This window comes from Lissotriton vulgaris, chromosome 9 (genome assembly GCF_964263255.1).
Source record: "Lissotriton vulgaris chromosome 9, aLisVul1.2, whole genome shotgun sequence".
Classification (NCBI taxonomy): Eukaryota; Metazoa; Chordata; class Amphibia; order Caudata; family Salamandridae; genus Lissotriton; species Lissotriton vulgaris.
Window position 1 is genome coordinate 1,128,086,059 of NC_141697.1, and position 25,347 is coordinate 1,128,111,405.

At 42.6% G+C, this 25,347-nt stretch overlaps 1 protein-coding gene across 2 annotated transcripts in view; it reads right to left on the bottom strand.

Annotated features, from left to right (window-relative positions):
- The window catches only part of CACNA1D (calcium voltage-gated channel subunit alpha1 D), a 1,282,477-nt gene that overhangs the window by 733,453 nt on the left and 523,677 nt on the right, over nucleotides 1–25,347 (bottom strand). For both annotated transcript variants that reach the window (XM_086939145.1, XM_086939146.1), the window contains exons 5-6: nucleotides 9,572–9,714; nucleotides 1,175–1,327 (exon numbers count right to left, since the gene is read on the bottom strand). In XM_086939145.1, the coding sequence (XP_086795271.1) occupies nucleotides 1,175–1,327; nucleotides 9,572–9,714 (296 nt within the window). The remainder of the gene's footprint in view (nucleotides 1–1,174; nucleotides 1,328–9,571; nucleotides 9,715–25,347) is intronic.

The following is a 25,347-nucleotide window of genomic DNA, read 5'->3' on the forward strand; positions in this document are numbered from 1 at the left end:
GGTGAATACTGACCCTCACCCTGACGAAATTGCCAAAATTTGAAAGGCAATGAAACATGTTGACCCTCTAAGGAGTTAGAAGGCAACACAGTGTCTTTTAAAGTGAGCAACCCCACAGCAAAGAATAAAGAGGTAAAGCCAGTGGAGGTATAGCTCGATTTTAATTCTAAATAATGTGGTCTTAAGACACAAGGTCCACCTTATTTTGGGTCAGTACTTATATGCACTAGGGAGATACCTCTCAGCAGCACTAGCATTTTTACTAGTGGTGCACATTTCTTTTTCACCATCACAGTATATTCTGATCCTTTTCTTTTTCTCTTTTTTATTTTGGATGTGGTAGTGCTAATGATGAGAACCTGAGTCCACTGGTGAGAACCAACCAGTGGACTTCCATGGTGTTACTTCCGTAAGGCACTCCATATCTTTTCCCACATTTTTTGGTGTTTTCTTTTCTGTCTCACACTGCACCACACAGTAGGGTGTATGAAAAAGGAACAGAATATTAAACTGAACAGCGATTCATGATAAGGGACAGTATATGTACTAACTGCCCAGCTAGCACACCAAAGGGTGGGAGCTATAAGACACATTGAAATCCATACAGACCTGTTCAAGAAACAGAGTCAGGTCATACAGTTGTGTTGATATTTACATATCCACCTTGTGGTAATGACAGTTTTGGTTAATATGATGTTTTTCAAAATTCACACAGAGGCCCCTGAAGAAGGGACGAAATGTCCCGAAATGCACTGTGCAACACAAGAACAGAGTGGAATCTTTAAAACAAGGAATTTTTGTTTCTGCATTTGTAATTGTAATGATATTTTGAAAATCAGTGTTGCAAATAGTTTATAATGTGATGTAGAATATAAACCAAATATTGAGGAGCTTGCAAAATTATGTAAAGATTTGTTTTGATTAAGAGAAATAATGTTTATGTGTATGATATAAAAAACTGAAAGTTAAATACTTCTTGCTATGTGCGTAGGTATTCAAGTAAAGTTACACTTGATGTACACACTGAGTTCAGACTACGGAAGATTATCCGGTTCTTTGCAGTTTTAAAACTTGAACATATCGAGCATAGCAAGGTGGGTGCTAGTTCCACTTTCTTATTCACATCACAGGCACCGCCAGATAAGCCCTAAGAGTACAAATTAAAATGGCCTACCTGTGCCAGGTTGATAACAGGATTTGTGCATTTTTCCAATGAATAGCTCCAGTCCAATAATAGCATAGATTATGATCACAAACAACACTAAAAGGGCAATGTGAAGGAGAGGGACCATGGCTTTTATAATGGAGTTCAAAACAACTTGTAAACCTAGAAGGAACACAAAGAGCAAAGAGGTAAGTAGTTGATCATTTAATCAGGGTTCTCACATTCATTTCAGCAATGCTAATGAGAAAATGGATGACGCTGTAAGTAGTCCCTCTTTCAAATGTGGTGAGCATGAGTTTGTGGCACTGAAGACATTATTTAAATCATGATGTGAATTTTTTTAATTAATGCATTACAGTACGTTTTGTGTATCATTAATAAATTAGCTCCATAAAACAAATAGTACAAAATTATCATGGTGTTCTTTTCGTACCTCTGCTTTACTAGTGAATTCCAAGAGCCATTCTTGGCTTACTCCGTACTTACTGCTGGGATTCAGGTGTAAACCAGGAGTACTACCACAGCAACATTTTTATCAATCTGATAAATTCATCCTTCAACTTCAAGGCTTTGCTATGGTAAGAAGTTCAACATCACTCTAAGAGGGAGTTAAAAGCAGATATGGCTGGAGGCTTTGAAGTCTAGTTACAGGCCAATAGCCAATCTCAGAACATACCTGAGCTTACGGATTTGAAACAACCCATTTACAGGTTTATGTAAATATTTCTCAAATACATTATTCTCTCTAATCAAATTCTTAACAGGGTTTTCAAGGGTTGTTGAAAGTGGCAAAAACAAGTTTCCAGGATAAAATCTATTTGACATAGAAGGGCATTGACCCTTCCACTGGCTATAGATATACAATTTTGTTTCCAGGCGTTCTCTGGAGGCTTGCTAGAGGCAGACAAATGCGTAATCTTGCTTTTAAAGTGTTTCAAGAATGTCAGATGTAGTTCCAAAGTTTCAAGCAGGGAATCATCTGTTTATATACCATTGCTGTAGGAGCACATTGATGACAATGGCATGATTTCTAGGTGGAAAAGGTGGATGTGCTCCATTGGGAATTAAGGGCCAGATGTATCAAGATAGCATTTTGTGATTCCCTAATTGCGAATCACAAGGATTCATAATTAGAGAATAACAAAATGCAATGTATGATTGTGTGTAGTACACCTTTTGTGATTCCTAGGGGGTCGCAAATGACCTAGCTCTTGAATATTAATGAGGTAGGTTGTAATTTGCAACCCCATAGGAACCGCTAAAATCACGGGGATGGTGGCCTGCTTAGATCGGCGGACCACCATGTCTATGATTGCTTTTAAATAAAGCAGTCTTTTTTTTTTGCAAAGCAAACCGTTTTCCTTTAGGAAAAACGAAATGCTTTACAAAACGAAAAATGAAAAGTTTTCTTTTCATTTTTTAAGAGCAGGCAGTGGTCCCACGGACCACTGCCTGCTCTTAAAAATGGTTTTACAAACATTCACAAAGGGGAAGGGGTCCCTTGGGGACACCTTCCCAATTTCAAATGGGTTACCGCCTACTTGAAGGAGGTGGTAAAATGCAAATGTTTTGCAACCATAAATGAGCTCACAAACATTCATACATACCGATGTGATTTGGTATTAGGAAGGGACGCCCAATACACGCCCCTTCCTTATACTGAATCTCAAACCCATTTTGCGATTCGGTAACAGGTTATCAAATTGCAAACTTAGGTTTGCTACATCGGAAAAACAATTTTTGCATTCGCAAAAGGTAAGATTCTGTGAATCTGCCCGTTTGCAAACGCAAAAAGGCTTAATACATCTGTCCCCAAGAGTTTTAGGATGAGAATTTTAGGATACTGTGCAGCAGTCAATTCGAAATGAGGGGAGGCACATCAACAAAAGTTGGAAAATAAGTTTCATACTTTCAACTGGCCATGGTTGCTGTTCGGTATTTTAAATCAAGATGAGGGTTGGCACTGTTGGAGGGTACTTTAGTTGGGGATTAGGTCTTCAGAACCCCAGCCTCAATCAATGTCTGTGCAAACATTTCATCAGGGTAGTGGTCATGTTAATGATGTGTTCTGAATTCAGAGGGCTTATTTTTTTATCAAGGTGTAGCACAAGAATGAGAATGTTGGATCCAATGGGCCACAAGACAACTAAGAACTGCAGTGAGAATGGTAGGATGAGTCCTCGTTTTCAGAAGATATGTCTTCTGAAGAAAGGAAAGGGTTTGAATCATCAGACAATGTGCACAACAGCGGCAGAATTTAGTAAACTGATGGCATTTCCAACAGGAAGAGACAGTGATGTGCAGAAATGGCATGGTCTCAGACGAAACACTGAACCTGAAGGGGTCCAAGATGGCTTGGTGGAGCTGGAGGGCCTTCAACACGGAGGTCTTCGGAGACCCAACCAAAAGTGGTGCAGTAGGTTTGATCATCAATGAAAAAACAACGGATGTGGAAGTGTAAAACTGCATAGCAACAAAACTTCTAGAAAGAGTTACTTGTTCTAGGTATGTTCTAGACACCAGATCCAATGATATTCATCGGCCCGTGCGCCAGCGACCTGACAATAGGAATTTGATGGATTAGTAGGGATGGATTGGTCTTTGACATATTGACCAATCTGGCACAAGGATCCATATGCCTGCTCAGAAAGGCTACTTGTGGGATCTAATCTGAAATGTAGAGATCTATATTGCTGAGGGTTCACCCAATGTTGGGGAGCTCCCAAAATCAGAGGCAACCCTGGTAGCACAGGGGCAGCTCTTTATGAGTGCCATGTTAGAGACCTCAGGACATTGATGGCTATGGCCAGGGCCTGCACAGTGACTGATGATTTGTTCATTCCAGAAGAACATTGAGGGGCAGATACTTCAAGAATGGCAACAGTGGATCTAGTTAATTGAAAAGTGAACAAAATTATTTCTTTCCTTCTAAAACTGTAGGGAAGACTATGGTGGTTTTATGAAAAATGTAGAATGATAAGAAGCATTGTATGAGTTTTGCAGACTGTAGAAGGGTTCAGACTGGAGTGCTACAGATTGGTGGGTTGATGCCCAAATAAAAACATTTCTAAAGAAGTGAGTGCTGACTCATGTCTGCGGAGGCGAGCCCACACTCCATCACTCAGAGTTTTTGATCACTGCCCTTGAAGAAAAAAGACAATCAGACAGGAACACAATAAATCTGAGGAATTTCAACTACTTATAAGTGTTCCTACACCTCAAGATAGGGGGCATCCATCTTCTGCGGGACATGTATGAACAACAAGACTGTATGGCATATCTAGAGTTAAAGAAAGCATTCCTGAGAGGTCGCCAATTTTTGGAATAGCATGGGTCCCTGCAGTTTCAAATTGAGGGAGTTGTGTAAGAAAAAATATAATTATTGTCTGCTTCCTTGCACTTCACAAGCTGATGAAACAAAAAGCAATAGCATTCCTAAGAACCGGGGGGAAGGCAGATGCTTATCTTCCTGCATAACATGCTTATCATGGTGCAGGATGAGGCATAGGCCTGAGAACATATATGCATGTTAGTGGATCTTCCAAAATGGCAGCATGTCATGGTTTGGTTTTATCATCCAGAGGTGTAAGAAGGGACCCTCAAGCAGGTAATGCAGTTTTGAAAGTTACAATAGATGCCATGTCAACAACCCTACAACACCCTTAAAGGGGAGAATAAAGGGTGAACTTCAAGGGGTGCTGTATGGCGTCACAATGTCTTTGAGAATAGTGGTAAGTCTTCTCGTCCTGGTCATCCAGGCAATTTTTTCATGGCCACTGGAGTACTGGGCCCCTCAACGCCTGAACATTTTCTACCTGGGCAAAGGGCTGTCCTAGTCGGAGAGTGTAGAACCGCTAGAGGAGGCACCCCTGGATGTCAGACGGTGGCTAGACCATATGGAGGTATAGAATAGCATAACCATTGTGCTTCCCTAAATCTGTTAACAGAGTTACGTGGCAGCAAATGGGGATGGCAGCCAAATATAGAGTGCTCTCTACAGGAAGAACATGATTGCTGGAATGTCTGGCAAAGGGGAAGGTGAGGCATTGTACCCTAATCTGAATGAACCTCATCTGGGCTGTGTGAATTCATTCACCTGGGAAGTACACATTCAAAGCAAGTGTGGTGTTTTTGTCTTAGACATTTCGGTGCAAGAGGGGTTTGTCTTGGGCTGGGCAAATCTCATAGCTTACTGGAATATCAGAATCCTGCAAGGTCATGTGACTGTATATTGGACATGGAGATATTTCAAGGAAAGATGTGGCCTGTAGTGCATGCATATGTTCACCTCGAAGTTGAACTTCCAACTTTAAGTTTTCTTCAGATGTAGACTGCACCTAGAAGCAGAGGTGTTGGATGTTTTCATTCATTGCTTAAACAACAAAACAGGCTATGCGTTACTGTAGTTTGTAATAATTTCCCCAGTGGTAGTGCAGGTTATTCGGCAGTGAGCAGATTTGGTATTAGTGACTCCTGCTTGCTGGTTTGAAATTTGGCTTTCATTTCTTCTTTGGAACTTTCTTAGGATTTGCCATTCCCTCACCCTCAGCCTCTGATGCTTGAGTCTGATGGCAGACCTGCTCCCATTGACAATTGAGGGTTTTCTGAATCTCTTTGTTTGCAAGATTTCAGGGGATATTGATAGTTTCCAAGTCTTTTGCAGCAAGCATCGTTCATCATGCAGTAGGATTGTGCCCCTAGAATCAACATAAGATACCAGTCAGCCTGGAAACAATAGAATGTTTGGTGTATGGAAAGGGATACCAAATCTTTTTTTGTATGTTTTCTTGTAGGACAGTGAATACCTTTCAGTCTGCTATTTCGGTGGGACACATGCTCTTTAATGTTCCTCTTGTTGGGTCTCCTCCTTTTGTCAGTCATTTGCTTGAGGGCATTCTGATATGAGGACACTCACTGACTAAATATTGTAGTCTTTGGGATGTCAATGGCGTTCTTATTTTTTTTGACCTCTTAGCCAGCAAACCAAGATCTGGGATTACTGGCTAAAGTGGTAATTACATTGTGTCTAGCTTCATATAGTAGAGTGTCAGATGTCAGGACACTGAATATGGATGGCAGGATGTTTAGTCTTGATGGGGTAACTTTTTCTATTTCCAGGAGGACAAAGTCCAGCACCTGTCTGATCCCTTATCAGTCACTTTTAAATCAATCCTAATGTGTGTATATTCTTTTAAAGACTTTGAGGCACGTACAGAAGAATTTATATCATCATGTTTGATGCAGTTTTCGATTTCCTTCAGAAAAACTTTCAAACCGGCAGTCTCCCAAATCTTAGTTAAGTGGGTACAATAGGTCATACAAGGTGCAGGATTGGATACAACTAGGTTTTGTGCACACTCTGTCAGAGGGCCAATGGTTACTATGGCTTTCTCGTTTGATGTAAATTGGAAGATATTATGCAGGCAAGCGCTTGATCATTATCGTCTACATTTCAAATGTCTAGCCCTAGAATATTAGGATATTTCATTGTGAGTGATAAGTACGCTTTAAACTAGCAGAATCCTTTGCTCAGGTCCTTATATAGAATCAACGCTTTTCTAGCTATTATGATGGAACTTTAAGTTTCAATAAGGACGCGGAAGTGAGGATTATTCCCCTCTGTACAGGACACAGAGGATAACCCTTTTAATTGCATCAGTCACAAGACTTGATTTGTGTTTGAGTACCATTTCTTTCTTGAATGTCAGTATTTTTTCATCAAATGTTGTGTTAATATGCTGCATTGTGAGACCTATCTGATATGTGCCTGTTGATAATTTGTTCCAGAATCCGACCAGAAACAAGAGTGAAGGCAGACAGAATAACTTGATGGACGGAGAATTTAACAGGAATTAACTTTAAAGAAAAGAGGAAAAATGGAAGCCAAAGGAATTGTTACAGTTAGGAGGGCTTACACTTTGACAGTTGATTGACACTGTGTGATGTTATTTTTTATCATCTACTAACTGCTCATGTTTTTATGGGAAATGTAGTGTAGTTCTCGCTATTGTCATCAAGTTGCTTAGTTTAAATATAATCCTTGCTTTTGTGGGCTTATTAAAACCTAAACATTCCATCACAATAGGTAGAATATTTTTAATTCTTATCTCCCAATTACATTGTTTCCAAGGACAGCTCATGCTGACTTTTGATAGCACTACTGACATTCACCAGTCATCTAGTGTTTCTCTTTGTTTGTTTCTGTCGGTGTGTGATCTTCACTGTGTGAACCATTTCTGTACGTAGAGTACTGGATTGACTGAGTGAGTACTATCTGTGAAAGGATGCAACTATTGGGAGGTGGACTCTGAAGTCCAATCCTCATCATTGTAAATCATTGTAATACATACTTCAAAATGGGTGTGCAGTGATTAGGATTGTGAAGCATAGATCACAAGCCTATATTTGGAACAGTAGAGGTATATACAAATTGTTCCTTATTTGTGATCATAGGCACCTAGTTGAGATCCCACGCACAGAAAAAAATCACTCAACTGATCCAGTTCCTCTGAACATTTCTCTTACAATTCAAGTAATCTCAGTGGAGGAAGAAAAAAGGAATGAAGTGGTTTTATACAACAAAAATGTTATGCTACACATAATAGGATGCAAATAATCCTGTCTTCCGTGATAGACTCAAGTAGCCAGACTGTGTAATGATGGGCGAGGCATGCAATTGAGACATTGCCTCTTTAATTGAATACTTGCCTGGAGGTATTACAATTCAGAGACTCAGTTGCAGTAAAATTTTGAAAATCTGAATTCACAATCTTCTTTCCTCCCATACTTGCTAAAAAGCCAATGAATCAATCCTAATTAAGTGAATGAAATGCGTCCTTATTGTGAAGGTAGAACAAGGATAGCATCCAGTAGGCTTATGGCTGTAACCTGTGGGCATGAATAAATTCAAATGAGCTCTTAAAATATACAATTACCTGCAGGTAATACCTAGAATCTGTACCTGATGCAAAAACAAAGATGACTGACTAAATGACAGACTGTAGCCACTAGATTTTATAGTGTGATGGCTGCTGACCTGAAACTGAACAGCCACGTGTCTTAAGTTGTTTACTGTCAGTTTTTTCTTAAGATAAGGCTCAAGATTCTACTGTCTTAATTCACATTGAGAAATTGAGAGGAAAAGAAAATCTTCTATGTCTAAAGTAAATGTCTAAATTTGGAAACTGCAATGGATTTCCTGGAGCACTGACCGGTGTAAACAATTATGCATCCAGGAAGATAATAAGTATCAGTTTAATAATGGGTAAATTTTATGTATAAGATCATTTGAACCTGATTCATTTTTTCTTCTCACTGCTCTTCGGAGAGCCATGTTTGCCAATGGTGAAACTCAAACTTTGCACCCTTCCCTGTTTGGGATTAGTTCTCCCATTTTGCTCATTTTGGAAACAGATGTGCTCCTACCAATAAAAGAACTTTGAGCCTAATTCCACTATGGTGCGGGTACAGGCACCTCCGCACTGAAGTTGGGAGGTCGCACCGCCACAACCGACAGGGATCAGAAATCCCTGGGGGTGTTGTGCCAGTCTTGAGGCCGCAATATGCTTGGTAGTGCCGCTGTGGCACCCCCAAGCATGTCAAGAGTTTCCTTTTAGCCACAGTTTTCATGGCGCTGAGCCGCTATGAAAACTGTTGCATAGACGAAACAAAGGGGGCCCTACAGGGCCTCCCGTTGCCTCAGGGCCATCGGGTCTACGCAGGAAGGCACCCCAATTCCTGCACAGCATGGACTGCACTAGTCCATGTCATGCAGGAACTGCCTTTGATGCTCCCATTGCGGTGCCTTTTTCATAAGGACCGGTGTGGGACTGCCAAAGAACCGCCTGCCAGAGACTACAAAAGTTGTAATCTGGCAGGAGGTCTCAGTACAGGGGTGGGGGCCCCACTCCAAGATCGTCAAATCCAGAATTGGCCCCTAAATCTTCTTTTCCTGGACTGGAATCCACCTCAAAAGATTTGTGAATACCCTCAAATTTTAAGTTAATGCCCTAAATCTAAAAGGACAAAAAATGTCAATCTGGTTGAAAACTGAAATGATAGTCCAAATTGGGGTTCCAATTGTACAGCAATTACTGCAATATATGTTATCCTGCATGATTTTTGCTAAGTAAAACCTGGTAGAATTTGCAAGCGGAATAAATTATAAATGACCTAAGATTTGCCCCAGGAAATCGGGGAAACGTGGAGAATAAATTTGTCATTGCACATTCTAAGGACCAGAACTTGGAATAGAGTGTTATTTCCATAAGCAGTCAATACTGCCCCTGCAATGTCTCTATTTAATGCACCAAATTCAGGGTCAGGCCAAAATAATCCAAAATGATGGGTATAACAAATTCAACAGAATACAAATTTTACAAAAACAATTGCATTAACATTACTTACTGGGCACTCCTGACACTAGTCGAAGAGGTCGTAAAACACGGAAGGCTCTCAGGGCTTTGACATCAAAACCACCAGATTTTCCTGCTGAGTGGCTATCTTCCTCTGGTTCTTTGGTTAATTGTTCTAACACTACACTAAACAATCTGGAAGACAATAATAATTACCTTAATAAATGCAGAAATTGTGTTAGAGCTATAGAAAAGAACATTTAATGATCAAGTAGAATGTTCACATAAATATCTTCCATAATAAATATTGAATGGATGCAATAACACCATACATTGGACTAATCAAATGAAAGGTGTAGCATTACACTGATTATCTGTTTATTTATTTTGTAGCAAGCTCAAGAGATCCAATATCATGAAATCTATCCACTAATATAGAGACAGAGGACCTCATTGTGAAAGATAGTAGTAAGTATAGATCTGTAATTTTACAAAATTGTGTGGATTAAGTTTTACTCGTGCCACATTCATGAATTGCATTTTGTAGTATGTAAAGTAGCACTGCATTAACACTACTTATATATTCCAAAATTTAAATCACAAATCTATGGCTGGAGGCTTCCTCCTCACCTATCTTTTCTGTGAGGAAATCTCCGCCACGGTTATTGAGATTTTGGCATGCATATGTATAGCTATGGTATTTCTATAGCACCAGCCGGTATAGGGTAAATACATGCATGTTTTAATAATAAATAGGGGAGCAAAAAGGGGGAATGCTGGGAAAATGCAGAATATCTATTCAGAAAGAAAGGATTTAGGGAAACTTAAAGAGGGGTTTTGGGAGGGCCATGCTAATACATACACCCACAAAAGAGTAAGGGGTCCATTAGGATGGCGGGCGGAATAAGTCCGCCCGCCACCCTAACGGAGATCGGGACCGCCCGCCTAAAGAGCGAGGGTCCAGATATTGGCATTAGGATGCGCCCGCCACAGTGGCGGGCACATCCTTCATTTTTAGCATTGTGGCGGGCGGTGCACTCTGCACCGCCCGCCACAATGCTAAAAATGCTTTTTTGCATTTGCATATACAAAGCGGCAGGCACCGCGCGGTGCCTGCCTCTTTGTATATGCAAATGAAGGGGGGTACCACAGGTACCCCCGTGTGCCACCCCCTATGGCCGTCACTCTGGGGGCCCACATGGGCCCCCCAGAGTGAACACCGCATGCCTTTTCGGCATTGAGAAATGCCTATTGTAATATGGCTGGCGGTGTCTGATATACACCGCCACATGTTATCCCTTTTCCGCCCCGGCCGCAAGGTGACCGGGGCAGAAAACAGGCGGGCGGTGTTTCCCACCGATGCGGTCCCCTCCACCATCGTAATATGGCGGGGGGGAATGCAGGGAAGGATGTCGGGCAGATTGCCTCCGCCAGGGTGGCGGTGGCCACCGCTACCCTGGCGGAGGCAATCCGCCCGACATCCTAATGGGCCCCCAAGTATATTGCTATTCACAAACAACACTTCTAGAGTTCCTACATCACTAAAGGTGTCAAAACAGCAAATGTACCCCATCCTAGCCTTGGAGTAAATCAAGCACAAAACATGACCAACTACTGGTCCTGCAACACACTCCAAGAGAAAATGTTGGAGGCAGGGAAATAAAATAACCCCCCACAGGAGCTAATGTTAAATAAATAAAATTAATTTAACTATATAATTATTGATACATTATTTTTGTTATTCTAACATGTAACAAACTCGTTTCAGCAAGCCAGTTTTCACAAGCTTGAAAATCCAGCACCTCTCTGCTGAAAGGGGCCCCGTGGTGGGACTGGAGTCCCAGGGCACAACACGGTCATCGTTTCCATCAACACCATCACTAAAGGGGATTGCAAGTCCTAGAGGCTAGTACGCATACCGCAACTGACGCCAGTGAGGGGGAGGAGTTGCCACCACACTTAAAGCGCTGCCTCTCCCCCGCGACGCAGGACAACGTTTCAGCAAGCCAGTTTTCACAAGCCCAAAAATCCAGCGCCTTTTTGCTCAATGAGGCCTCCAGTGCTTGATCTTTAGCCCTGGTGGGACTGGAGTCCCAGGGCACGACGCGGTCATCACTTCCATCAGCACCATCACTAAAGGGGACTGCAAGTCCCCGAGGCCAGTGAAAAGCCCGCAGCTGCCGCCAGTGAGGGGGAGGAGTTGCCACCGCACCTAAAGTGCTGCCTCTCCCCCTGTGGCGCAGGACACGCGTGGCCGCGCCTGGGCCCGTCCTAGCCCGTCATCACCAGGGAGAGCCAGGGCAGGGCCATAGCCCCTTCATCTCATTTTCTTTGAAACACTATTGCCACAAAACACTCCTGAAGCCATTTTAGGGAACTGTGCAAGGGGGACCCCAGGGGGCAAATTATTAAATATTGTTAGGTCGTTGGAACAGGAGTTATCCAGCTGCCCATCAGACTCCTATGTTATGATTGTTGGGAATTTTAATTGCACCTTCGAGCTCTGAAGATTTGCTGGGGGTAGATGAAGATGATCCCAAGTGGGGTGTCCCATTGTTAAATATACCCCCTATCAAGAAATGGTCCCAGGTAGCAATTCAGATCAGTGCTCTCACCTTAGAAGCTGGATTAAGGGCTGTGAACGGTAGAACCCCCACTGACGTTGCAGGGGCTAACACATATACCAGAGTGTCTTGCCCCTCACGAATTGATTACACATTAATTGATGTTAGAGTTTGGATATCCATAATAGATATGGAAGGGGTTCCCTCTACTGATAGTGACCATAATACACTAAGCTTGATTATGGAATCGCCCTGGGCTCTTTCTATTACCACAATTCAGGGCTCAGGACCACTCATGAGGACAAAAGAATTGGTCCCTTCAAAAATGCAGTAGGTATCTTAAATGACCAAGAGTTGCGGCTCAAGAATCCCACGTGGTTGAGATTAGGCGCACACTCAGTGAAAGCACATTTAAATTGCGAGAGGCCTTGAGTAAAAAGAACGGTCTGTCTATGGTCCCAGAGTTATATGGAAGTAGGATGGCTCAGCTGTCCCTTAGAAAGGAAAACCAGAAAGGACTACAAAACTGCTGTCATCCAAGCAAAACGTGAGTGGGATGAGACACACTGGCAGAACTTAAAGGATGCAAGTGTAGCAAGGGCTCCCAATCTTTTTTGGGATATGGTCAGGCGGTCAGCTAATAAAGATCCTGATTTAATTCCTAAGCATATCACAAATCAAGACTGGTTTAACCACTTTGGGAAACTTTATTCGGGGTCCAGTCCAATCCCCCAAGTTGGGTCAGATGGTCATTTAAGCAGCTGGCCCACTTTGGATGTCATTGATCCCTTTAATACAAAAGAAATAGAGGCTGCCATTAAGAAAATAGTCCAAGCAAAAGCTTCAGGCCCGGAAGGTTTCCGGGTGATCTTTTTCTTGCAGACCCTCCCAATTGGGCAAACTATATTAAGCTTTTAATCAATTCCATTGCAAAGGGTAGCGCAGTACCCGATTCATGGAAAGGTGCAGAGGTGGTACTTATTTTTAAAAAAGGTGCTAGGGTTGACCCCGCCAACTACCGCCCAATCAGGTTGATTGATGCCATTCAGAGAGTAGTTGGCAGGGTGTTGCTTCAGAGAATTTACCATTGGGTAGATGATAAGGATGTCTCTCCCAGTATCAAGCAGGTTTCAGGGTGTGCACAGGGACAGTGCACCAAGCATTTAGATTGTTTTTAATATATTGGAAGGTTGTATTAAACTGCTTTTGACCTAGTACCCCGTGACCGGATGTGGCAGCTACTAGGTGATATGGGGATTCCTCCGATGATCCTGAAACTGCTCATTCGCCTTCACGAGGGCAATTATGCCCAAGTAAGGTGGGGAGCTCAGGACCGGAAGACAGACAGGATCCCTGTAAACAGAGGAGTGTGCCAGGGTTGTGTAATGGCGCCAGGGCCGGACTGGCTACCGGGCTTTTTGTCATGTTGCTAAGCTGGGGGCTGATTTCGTTGATGGGGACCTGCGTGGGCAAAACGAAATTCGTTGTGCATTGTTCATTTCGAAGCACACGCAGGTCTCCATCTACGAAATTAGCCCCCACCTCAGTGACATCAGCCCCCAGCTCTGCAGAATGCCAAAATGCCCGGTAGCCAGTCCGGCCCTGAATGGCGCCCACCCTATTTTCCCTACTCATCAATGGGGTGGTTAGTTTTTTACAAGAACTTCCATCGGATGCCCCTTCCCTAGCAGGAGACAGGGTTCCTACCCTGCTCTTCGCGGATGACAATCTCCTCTTGTCTAAAGCTCCGGCTGGGCTCCAGAAGCTCATATAGATATAGAATAGATTTAATCTCTTCTGTGAGTCCAGGGGGCTGGTTGTTAACACCTACAAAACTAAGCTCATGGTGTTTAATCCCTATAGGCCATATAAAGGTAATTTTTCACTAGATGGAACACGCTTAGAGTGAGTCTCAACGTTCGACCATCTAGGTATTCGGCTTGCTGAGAAAATGCATTGGCGGCATCACATCGATAAAATTCTTTTGAGCCACAAGCATGTGGTAGGAACACTACTCGGAGAACATCGCTCCTCGCAGAGCAGACCTGTGGCTCCTGCTCTCACGATTTATGCAGCCAAAGTAGTTAGCTCAGCCCTCTATGGTGCGGAATTATGGGGCTTTGACAATGTGGACGGAATTAGTAGATCTGAACACAAATTCTTTAGAGATCTAGTGATGCTTCCCAGCAAGGTACCATTAAAACCTTTGATGAGCGACATGGGTAGGGGCTCTTGTAAAGATATAGCCAGGCTACGGCCCCTGTTATTCTGGGCTCGCCTACGTCAAACCCCTGAGCTTGCTAGCTATGCCTCCGAGCTGATGGAATTGATGGCCCTGGATGGCAACCAAAGAATCCGCCGGCTCCTTAATCTAAAAAAGTTATTTTTAGCGCTCGGCTTGAAGGATTCATGGGAAACCCAAACCCCACCCAGTAAAGCCGACCTCAAAAAGCTCTATTGGGCTTGTGTAGATGCACAAGAGCATAGTAATTCGAGATTAGGAAGGCTTACAGAAGAATTTTATTTACACAAGCAGCGCATATTTTTAGAACCTTACCTAGAATTTATCCAGATGCCACGAGACAGGACACTTTATATTCAGTTTAGGATAGGCACACTCCCGATACGAGAATTAACTGAAAAGTGGAGTGCCCCGCACCAGTCAACAGCAAACTGCCCCTGCTGTATGGCTCCAACTGAAAGCGAGGCTCATTTTATGTTTGCCTGCCCTGCCTACAAGAAGGCAAGAACAAGATGGCTACAACCTATCTGTAGCCTACTGGCACCTTCGAACATAGTGTTGCTTTGTGCATTCTGAAAACAGACGCACGGACCCTCCTGGTCTGTGGTGTGGCCAAGTACCTTGGCCGCGCATGAATAGTAAGGTTTAAATCTCTACGTGTTACACTCTAAATGAATTATTGTGTTTTTTATATTTTTAACTGTTCTGAGCAATCTTATTGCACTGTCACTTTATATTCTTTTAAACAAACAAGCTTGAATTGAATTAACTTATGGCTGCACAAAGTTTCTACATGAAATAGTCTGCTGTTATTTTCCTCTGGAAATCTGAACTTACTGTTTTTATTGACTGTATATTTTTAGACCATGGTTCATTTGATAACTCATATTTTTGTGATTGTATGTACGTTATTGCTTTTAAGATACTTGTTATAAAATAAAGCTACTTTTTGACTTGAATAAACTTTGTTTTAAAAAAAAATCATTATTCAATTTTTTTTAAATGATTTCAATTGGGGCAGAGTTTCAAAGGTGCTATAACTTAAGATACATTTAAATTAAGTTTAAGTATTCCTAATTTACACATTGTATTTCAATTGATAAAATTATTTAAGTCATTGGCAGGTAACTTAAGATTTTCCTAAGATGTATTTTTATTTTATAGCCATAGCAATACCTAAAAAGAGCAAGTGAACGGAAGTCCATGGCAACGGCAGTAGGTTATGCCAATGTCCGTACTCCAGTTTTAAAATTAATAGTTAAGAAACAATTTTTATAAAAATAATAAAGATCACTTTTTTTCTATCATACAAAAATACTTTTCCATGACATGAATTTTTACTCTATGCATCACATCTAATTTGGAGCGATTGCAATTTCTTCACATGGTCAACCAATGTTGTGGCAACATTTTCCACACTTAGGGGGTCATTATGATGATGGGCGGACTTAGTCTGCCCGCCATCATACCGGGACCCGGGACCGCCCGCCATAAGGGCAGGGGTTCCGATCAGGGCATTAGGATGCGCCCGCCCCACAGGCGGGCGCATCCTGTAAATGTACCATTGCGGCGGGCAGAGGAGAAATCTCCTCCCGCCGCAATGGTAAAAGTGCAAGTTGTGCTTTTCTAAGCGCGACATGACAGGCACTGCGCGGTGCCTGCCATGTTGAACTTAGAAATGCGGGGGTGCCATAGGTACCCCCATGTGCACCCCTCAAGCCACGGACTCCCAGGGGGCCCGCAAGGGGCCCCCGCAGGGAGTCTCCGCATTGCCGCCACGGAAAAGCATCAGCAAAAGCCCATTGTAATATGGCGGGCTGTGTCTAACAGACACCGCCTCCATATTGATCATTTTCCGCCACGTCCGCAAGGCGACCGAGGCAAAAAACAGGCGGGCGGTGCTTCACACTGCTACGGTCCCCTCCGCCATCCTAATATGGCGGGGGGGAATTGGGCAATAGATATCGGGCGGATTTCCTCCGCCAGGTTGGCGGTGGCCACCGCCAACCTGGCGGAGGAAATCCGCCCGACATCGTAATGGACCCCATAATTTAGGGATGACAAAAGTAATGATTAATACATCCTAAAGGTTTTATGAATTTTCATAAGAATCTAACAATCACAAAATATATATACCCTTTTCATTTGCACTGTCTATTTTATTCCATGCTATACAGATTTCTACAGCACATGGCTACCCAAAGGCTACCCAGTGCTAGCGTCATCGCATTTTGACACCTAAGCTTCACCGAGACCAGTCTTAGATAGAGATTAAATGGAAAGAGCTATGCTTTTAGCTGCTTCCTGAACACAGGTTCGTTATCTACCAGCCTTAGGTTAATAGGCAATGAGTTCCACAGTTTTGTGGCTAGATGAGAGAAACAGCGTCCACCCCTCATGTCCTATGTATTTGGGGCACTTTCATAAGTCGGGCATTGGTTGACTTCAGTGTTCTGCTTGGGATATAGGGCACCATCAGGGTCCGCATCAAAGAGGGACGTTTGAGTGAAGTCCTCTATGTGCTAGGCATAATGCCTTAAACTTTACCCGCTGCTCAATGGGAAGCCAGTGAAGGAAGACCAAGTCGCTCTTTGTAGAGATATGTTTTTGAACATTGAGCGGAAGTCAAGCTGCTGCGTTTTGAACGGCTTGTAGCCTTTATGGGGCAGATGTATCATCTTTGCAGTTTGGGAGTCCTTAATAGCCAATTGTAGCGATTCGCTATTAAGGACTCACAAAAAGCAATGTATGTAGGTTTTACAATAATAATTGTGATTCCTACATATTCCTTAATTGTGAATAGCAAATTGTGGTTCGCAATTAAGGAATACCTTCCCATTCAGGCCCATAGGAATGAATGGGAAGACATTTACAATTTGTGAGTACCCAATAGGTACTCGCAAATTGCGAATGCAATTTCAAGGGTGCAAGGGTGCCAGAAGGACACCCTGTTGCACCCCTGAAATATGCATGTGTGCACATGTTGCGCACATACATGCCTTAAGGACATGTATGTGCGCCACATGGTACTTTGAAAATTGCAAAAAAGGGAATTTTTTTAAGGAAATCGCAAATTACCACCAACTTGAAGTTTGTGGTAATTTGCGATTTCTTAAGGCAAAATCGCACAACTTGGGTACTTCCAGAATTGCATTTAAGGAATCGCAATTTGAGATTCCTAATTTGCAAAATAGGGAATCGCCAATTTTGCGATTCCCTATTTTGCGAGGGTCTTTTGGGATGATACATCCCAAAAGGCTTTTTCCCATTTGCAAACGGAACAATTCTGAAAATTGTCCCATTTGCGAACGGGAAAAAGGCTTCATACATCTGGCTCTAGGTCACATATCGTAGGGAAACCAGGTATAAGAAATTCCCATAGTCCAGGCGCGATAGTTCTAAGGCTTGGACAACTATCTTTCTGGAGCGAAGGGGAAGCATATCTATGATTTTATGGAGAGTTCTGAGGATGCCATAACAGCTGGTGGGCAGCTTCCTAGCTTGCGCCTCCAATGAAACAGATGTGTCAAGTCATATCCCCAAGCTTTTAATGGTGGCATTAGGAATTGGTCCAATTCCTAGACAACCAGGCTACCCCAGCGTCATTTGGGAGTTTGGGTTAATGCCCAATACCATGATCTCCATCTTCTCCCCATTGAGTTTGAGGCAACAGCTCGCCATCCAGGCAGTTATCCTTATCCTTGGCGTGAGACGACTCACTGTGTGTTGTCTGCATCAAAGACAATTGACAGCCCAAATTCAAGGACAATGTCAGTGAGCGGCGCATGTAGAGGTTACAAAGTGGGGACTTAGTGCGGAGCTCTGTGGCACTCTGCACTTCAGGGGTAGATGTCCGAGTAGTAGGTTTTTTAACAGACCCGAAACGTCCTGTCTTCTAGGAAAGATGTGAGTCAATTTAGAGCATTATCTTTTATTACAGCTTTACTCATTCTTTGTGTAAGTATTTCATGGTCTACTGTGTTGAAAGCGGCATTCAGATCAGGGAGGATGATAGCAGCGGACCCTCCCTGGTCCAACATCATCTTAAGTTCCTCCGTGACAGTCAAATGTGAGGTTTCAGTGCTGTAATGTGAGCGGAACCCTATCTGCATGTGATGTAGCAGAGTATTCTCCTCCAGGAATTGGGATACATTTTGATTTACATGTTTTTTCTAGAATCTTGCCCATTGCTGGAAGTCGAGGTATAGGCTTGTAGTTCCCAAGACATAAGGTGTCTAGATTGTTTTATCAATAATGGTTCTACCACAGCGTGTTTCCATGCTAAGAGAACAATGCCTCTAATTATTGAGAGGTTGAGAAGATCTAGTAGAGCTGGAAAAATAAGTTCCGCTCCTTGAACAAGTATGTGGGAAAAAGTAGGTTCTGGTGGGACCCAAACTTCACTTTACTAAAAAGTGTTGGGAGCAGTTTGACATTAATGGCGGGGAAATTTGTTAGGCATACCATACATGTGCATACATGTCTGTCCCTCTGGGATCGAATTTGGCGCACTCTTTGCGCTTTGTAGGGCACAATAGATATCATGGGTTTTGTTTTGAAACAACAGTGCCAGGTCATTGCAACGTGCTACCATAGCTTCTGGGCGATTACTGTATGACTCTGATATGGTTAAGGATTGAACAATTTGTAATAATAATTCCCTCGGGGAGTTAGATGCTTTGTCGATTTTGGTTCCAAAGTAGGATGCTATGGCAGATTTAATATTCCAGGTGAAAATTTCTAATGGCCACTCTGTAGATTGTTTTCTCCCTCTCATCATATGACTTCCTCCAATTTCTTTCTAACCTCTTGCATTTGTTTTTATGGTCAGTAGGTGTGGGGTAATCCAAGGGAAGGTTTCGCTCTTCTGGCCTAATTTAATGGTTTCTACTGGGATCACTGGATCAAAGTATTTTTTGACCCAATCTACAAATTTAGCATTTGCCTTGATCAGATGATTTCCCAAAATGGGTTTGGAGGAGTCAAGAATGCTTTTCCATGTCTCCTTGTTAGTTACTCGTAGGGGACCCAGTGATGAGAATTTGCCACACAAGATCATTCACCTCAAGATTGCAATCATTGCTGAATACGGGGTCAATGAGATGTGCTTTCTCGTGGGTGGTCCCACCTACTCTTTGAGTTAGCTGTAATGATCCACAATAATGTAGTATACCTGATGTGAGAGAGTTATTAGTATCTTCAAAATGAACATTAATGTATCCCAGTAGGATCAGGTTAGGTTTTCCAATTGCTAGGCTGGCAATGAGGTCAGCTAGTACCTCTGACAATTGGGAGCATGGCCAAGGAGTTTGTAAATTAGGACCACCTGCATATGTAGTGTCCCGCGGTTAGAGCTTGGATTATGTTAGGAATGGAGTTATCATACAACCATGTTTCCTTAAGGAAGACAACGTCTTGTCATTCGTCTTCTATAATGGAAAAAAGCTCATATCTGTGACAGGCTAGTGACCTGCAATTAATCAAAAACAGATGCCAGCCATGAGCTAGAGTCTGTTCAAACATGTCCTCTCTAGGAGTACGCAAGGTAAACAAGCAATTAGTACATTGCAGAGTAGCACTATCTAGATCCATGGAGTGATGGCAATTATTACTAGTGATACACCGTAAGGCATGTCATTATTGAGAGGAGTAGCATATCTTATTTTGGTAAAATAGGCAAAGTTCCTGCCCCCTGGTCCCGTTCGGGCACGGACGGGCGCAGATGGGCTTGTCTTTGGCTCTCCTTTGGCACACTCCAGCCTTCATTTTATCCAGGCAAGTCCAAAAAACAACTAGAGTGCTGATTTCACTTGGCGACTCTAGTTTAAAGTGCAGCACTTCCCCTCTTAATTTTAAAAAAAATAGTTTAAAAGCCTATTAAAATTAGCAAACCATTCGAGTTCTTCAGCAGGAAAGCATTACTCATGAACTGTGGCTGTTTCTACTGGTTCAAAATATGAATTTTGGTAAATCCTGTTATGTCTCATTTTTACACTACATGAAGCTGTCAATAAAGTTTGTTGCATAACTTATGCAAGGATGCATAACTTACGCAAGACTAACTATGCTTGCAGGACTAACTTATGCACACAGGAGTAACTTACATACACACATCATGCCCACTTAAAATTGCATGTCAGCTGTGATGTAAATGTAAAATAATACATAAGGGTAAGTTGTCACATAATAACAGTCACACACAAAAAAGTGTAACAAAAAACAATAGCTTAAAACTTTATTGTAATACATATGTTAAATAATTGTTTTAAATAATATTAATATTTACAATTAGTTTTTAAACATTTAAGGTGAAGTTAGTTACACAACGATGCACACGTTATATATTTTTATAAGACAATTAATGAAACTGAGAAAGCTTTTTACAACCTTTTGTGAACATCAAACTAATGAAAGACGCATAACTTAAGAGCTGCTTCACACTTAAGAGACTCATAAGCCTGCTTTTATCTTTTGTAAAGTGGCCCCATAACTTTGAACAATATTTACTAAATATTAAATAAAAATGTTAATGTGCGTAATCTTTTTTCTTTTCTTTCAAAATAATTACATTATTATGTGAAAGTTAAAATAATATACTTAAATTATTTTATTATTCAATACACATTTACGTTGATGACTTAATGTGCTGTAACATATTATTTTATTCCTTTTCGCAAATCGTAAATATTTTAATATAATTCACGTTCAATTTAGACACTATGATACTTATTATAATTTTCTTTCATTATTAATACATTTTAATAGTTTTCTCTGTCCTTTTCCATAAGGCGATTGATGCAATCGGAAAGATGATGGATACTTCAAGGTAGATTATTAAGTTACTTTATTAAGATAAGTTGTTAAGATATAAAGATAAACCCCATCAGGAGCAGCTGTCCTGCTGCTCAGCCCTCACCCAACTGACATTCACAAACCACTAACAGGAGCAGCTGTCCTGCTGCTCAGCCCTCACCCAACTGACATTCACAAACCACTAACATTCCATTCATCCAACATTCTACATCACATGCATTCTAGCTGAGCAGCAGGAAGACTCAAGATACAGCAGAGATCTCCACCTTCATGGCGGAGATCTCCATCAACTGATGAATAGTTACTGGTAGTAACTTTAAACTTTGAAATCTGACATAGTAGGCTTCACCCACTTGTTTGAGTGTGTAGAGACATTTAAGTCTACACCTATGTATAAATATCTACTGGGAAATGGTGAATAGCAAAAATGTGAAGAGTTCCACCTAGGTATAGTAGTAAATATACATGTAAATCAGGCCCAACCTTTCCAAGTTGTACCAGGTGCATTCCTTTTTGCATGTCAGAATATATGTTTAAATTTTTGAAGCTGCAAATGCAAATATGTTTCCTTTTTAACTAACAGTGAAAATATTATTTCCATTACCTGAAATCCAAACCCTCTTTCGAGGGTGCATTCTTTAATCCCTACCCTGGAAAGAATTTTATTTATGTCCTTTACAGGAGTAAATATTCAACAAGTTCTAGTGTGGGAGGCAAAGGCATTTAATAATGCCATCGAAACGGGTACATTTCAGGCAAGTTTATGAGTTAGAAGGGGTAGGAAATTGGTTTGTGAATACTTACTAAGGTATACGTTTTTGGCAGACACAGCCGGTCCATTAGGGCTGAAGGGCCCCACTCTGCCATACCTTTTTGCAAACATGAAGAGTCTGTCAGACGGAGCAAAGCTCAGCCTTTACAGTTATTCTTCGCGTTCAGGTCAGGCGCCGGGCTGCCTGCACTGAACTTTGCTGGGTTGAGAATTTGACAGCCCTGTGGGCATGACCTCCTCAGCCTGGCAAAGCTTGGGGGTCTTTCCCCTCGTGAACCACATCTACCAGGCGATTGCCATGAAATCACATGTGAGGAAACACAACACTCATGAAATTGGCCTCTCTTTGGAGTGTTAAGTACTTGTATATTTAATATTTTCCACAAGATAGGCATGACAATTTCTCTTGTCAGAAGCCTTAGAGGGACCTAAACACTCAGCACTATAAACAGAACCCAAAATGACTGAAACAGCAGTAGACGCCATCTGCAAGGAATATCATTCCTAGCCTCACACAAAAACTGGCATGGTGGAAATCAAAGTGCCAGGTCAAAGGTCAAAGGTCAAATCAATAACAGGCCTCCTTTCATTTTCCTCTTGACTGGAAGATAATGAGGACAAGTTCAATCGGGGGCCTGACTGGTACTAGGAGACATTGGTCCTGAAGGGAAGGAACCAATCTTAGAAGATCGGTTATAGCTAGACATGATTAGCCTTTAGGGATTCCAGAAAATTCTAAAACAACTAATCAATTAATGAAATACTTCGAATTTTAAAGGACTCATAGCATACTACTCTGCAATCAGTCTATCCATTCTATATTAACTGCAGCCCTACTACAACATCAAAAAGCTTGGATGATCATCCAAACGTCAAGAGGAAAGGGGGATTGTTTTGGTTTGGAAAACAATGCCATCATAAATCTGCAGATTAGTCCTTTGACATAAATCTCAAACAAAACAAAAGCATTGGCCGGGAACTCAGGTGAAAGAACAGGACATAAAAAAGCAGACTGCATGACTCAGCATTTATGATATGGACGGCGAAAAAACAGATGTCCTAAAACAGGAGTTCAAGAGCAACACACAAACACACACACCAGTGACACATTAGGCACACCACAAAAAGAAACTTCACAAAAGGTTATATAAAAATATCCTTTGTATTATACATAAATCACATTAGACCACAATCGCAGAAAATCAGCCAGGCGAATGTCATGACTTCACAGATCCTAAATCACTTTGCCAATCAGGCAGTTGTCATAACATCACAAGTAAGTGCAATCAAGTAAATACTCATAGGTTGCACACATTATAAAACCACCATCACTGCACATATAAGGCGAATCCTGAAATAATGCTTGTTATCCTGACCATGCAAGGTAAAAATGACATACATTAGAACATATCAAGGCCGGTAATGCAGGTTAGGTCGTACATAAATCATGGCTGCTGGGCATACTATGACAGACCTGGAAATGTGAGGAAACACAACACTCATCACAACCTCAGGGCATAAATATGAAGCAGTTAGGTACGGAGAGACATATGGGTCACCAAACATCTTGGCACATTAATCACCATATGTCACTAGGAACCCATCATTTGCTGTAAGCCCATCAGCGACAAGCTACAAGAATCTCTGCGCTCCTCTTATGTGTAATACGGTACCCAGAGAGCGCCTGGATGTACGAGTGCCAGTTAGGACGCAGGAGCATCTGAATGCCTTCCAATAGGGCTACAGTAATCTCATATTCATAACAAAGTGCAGGAACACATGCCCTCCTATTAGGGACAACAGGGTAATCCACAGAAAGTTCCCTACTCCGTGAAGCAGAGGCCTCCATTGAGGACTCTCCCCGGGATGAACCTCCAACAAATGCCCCAAGGTATGTGTCTGGGCGAGGGTATACACACACTGCTACCATCGGCGGCAAGACCTCCAAGGGTCCTCCGCCTGCAAATCAGTGGCTGGGGTTGCCCGCCAACTTGAGGTGCTGGCCTTGCTCCACGGGCTTGCCTGCCCTCCTCTGATGGGAACAAGAATGCTGGCGACCCACTGAAGGACTCCGATGAGGCTCCCTTGGGCCAGGAAGGCCTGGAGCGAATTCTCTGTTTCTCCTGGGTGGAATCTCCTCTGGTGACTGGGGCCTGCCCACCGCGGAAGCCGCACTCCGGACCTGGGAGGACCTTCGGTGCAGCTCCCACCTCGGCCCTTGCACCTGTCGCAACTCTTTATGCTGCTGGAGAGGGCAGGGGAAGCACTAAGCCAGTAGAAAGGTGCTCTTCACTTGCTTGCAACAGGGGCAAAGACGCCAACCATGTGCAGATCCTCAGTCAACAAAATGGGGGGCGAATAATGAAATGCTCACCCTGCGCTAGGATTGCCCAAGGTGTAGGAGTGCAGTGCTTTCCTTGCAATGACCATCACAGCTCCTATGGCATTCCTGACCACTGCTGGACTCGCAGACAAGAGTCAAACACCAGAGGTGGACTGAGGCAACTTTCAACGAACCTGGATTTGCGAATCAAAGAGGGGGGCAACAAAACATGCCCTTGAAGAACACTTGGGCACACAAGCATGAAAGTAGGTGGCAGACCAGCACAAAATGTCTTTTGTAAGGGACGAGGCAGTCCTATTTAGCAGGTCAGTAAAGCATGGTCCAGGTGGTGGTTTCTCCTGACAGCCCAGCAGTTCCTCTGGTTCTGCATGTAGAGCCAGCAGCATCTGGCCACAAGTCCCACATAGTGTCTCAAATCATGGGGTCATAGCCCCTGTACTTATACTCACAAAGTCTTTGTTCTGTGGGCACCTCAAACAACTTTAGAAGTACACAACACTCCCATTCAATCGCCATCCCTGGCTCCAGACACACTACAGGGGGCAGATGCAGCATTGTGAAACACATGCACAGCCCTATTCAGGTGCAGGTGACAGCTCCTACCACCACTCTAAATGCAGACCAGGCCTATTCACCCCAACTATGAGTCACCCAGGAAAGGTAGGACACACCTCAACTCCCCCTTGTGACTGTCGACAGCAAATGCACATCCCCAGGCCCTATCACTCCCGAACCCAGATCGTGAATACATAACCAGGCAAAGAGTCATGAGCACAAAGAAATGCCCACTTCTAAAAGTGGCATTTCTAAAATAGTAATAACATTTATTGCTCGACCCTGAGGATGGTTGTAAAAGACTGTCTCGGACCCAGCTGACGCATATATTCTGTGCAGACAAACTGAACATTTCATTATCCAATCCTAAATGTGGTTCAAAGACTGCCTTATTCTTGCAAATCAAAGACTCTTATCTATTTGAGCAGTTTCTTGATGAAATATATCCTGTCCAGTGGAGGCATGGTGTGCATGGTGTGCTCCCGATGAGAGCTTTTGTCTTGAGTAGGTGGCTTCCTAATGCCCCAAAAAATTGCCC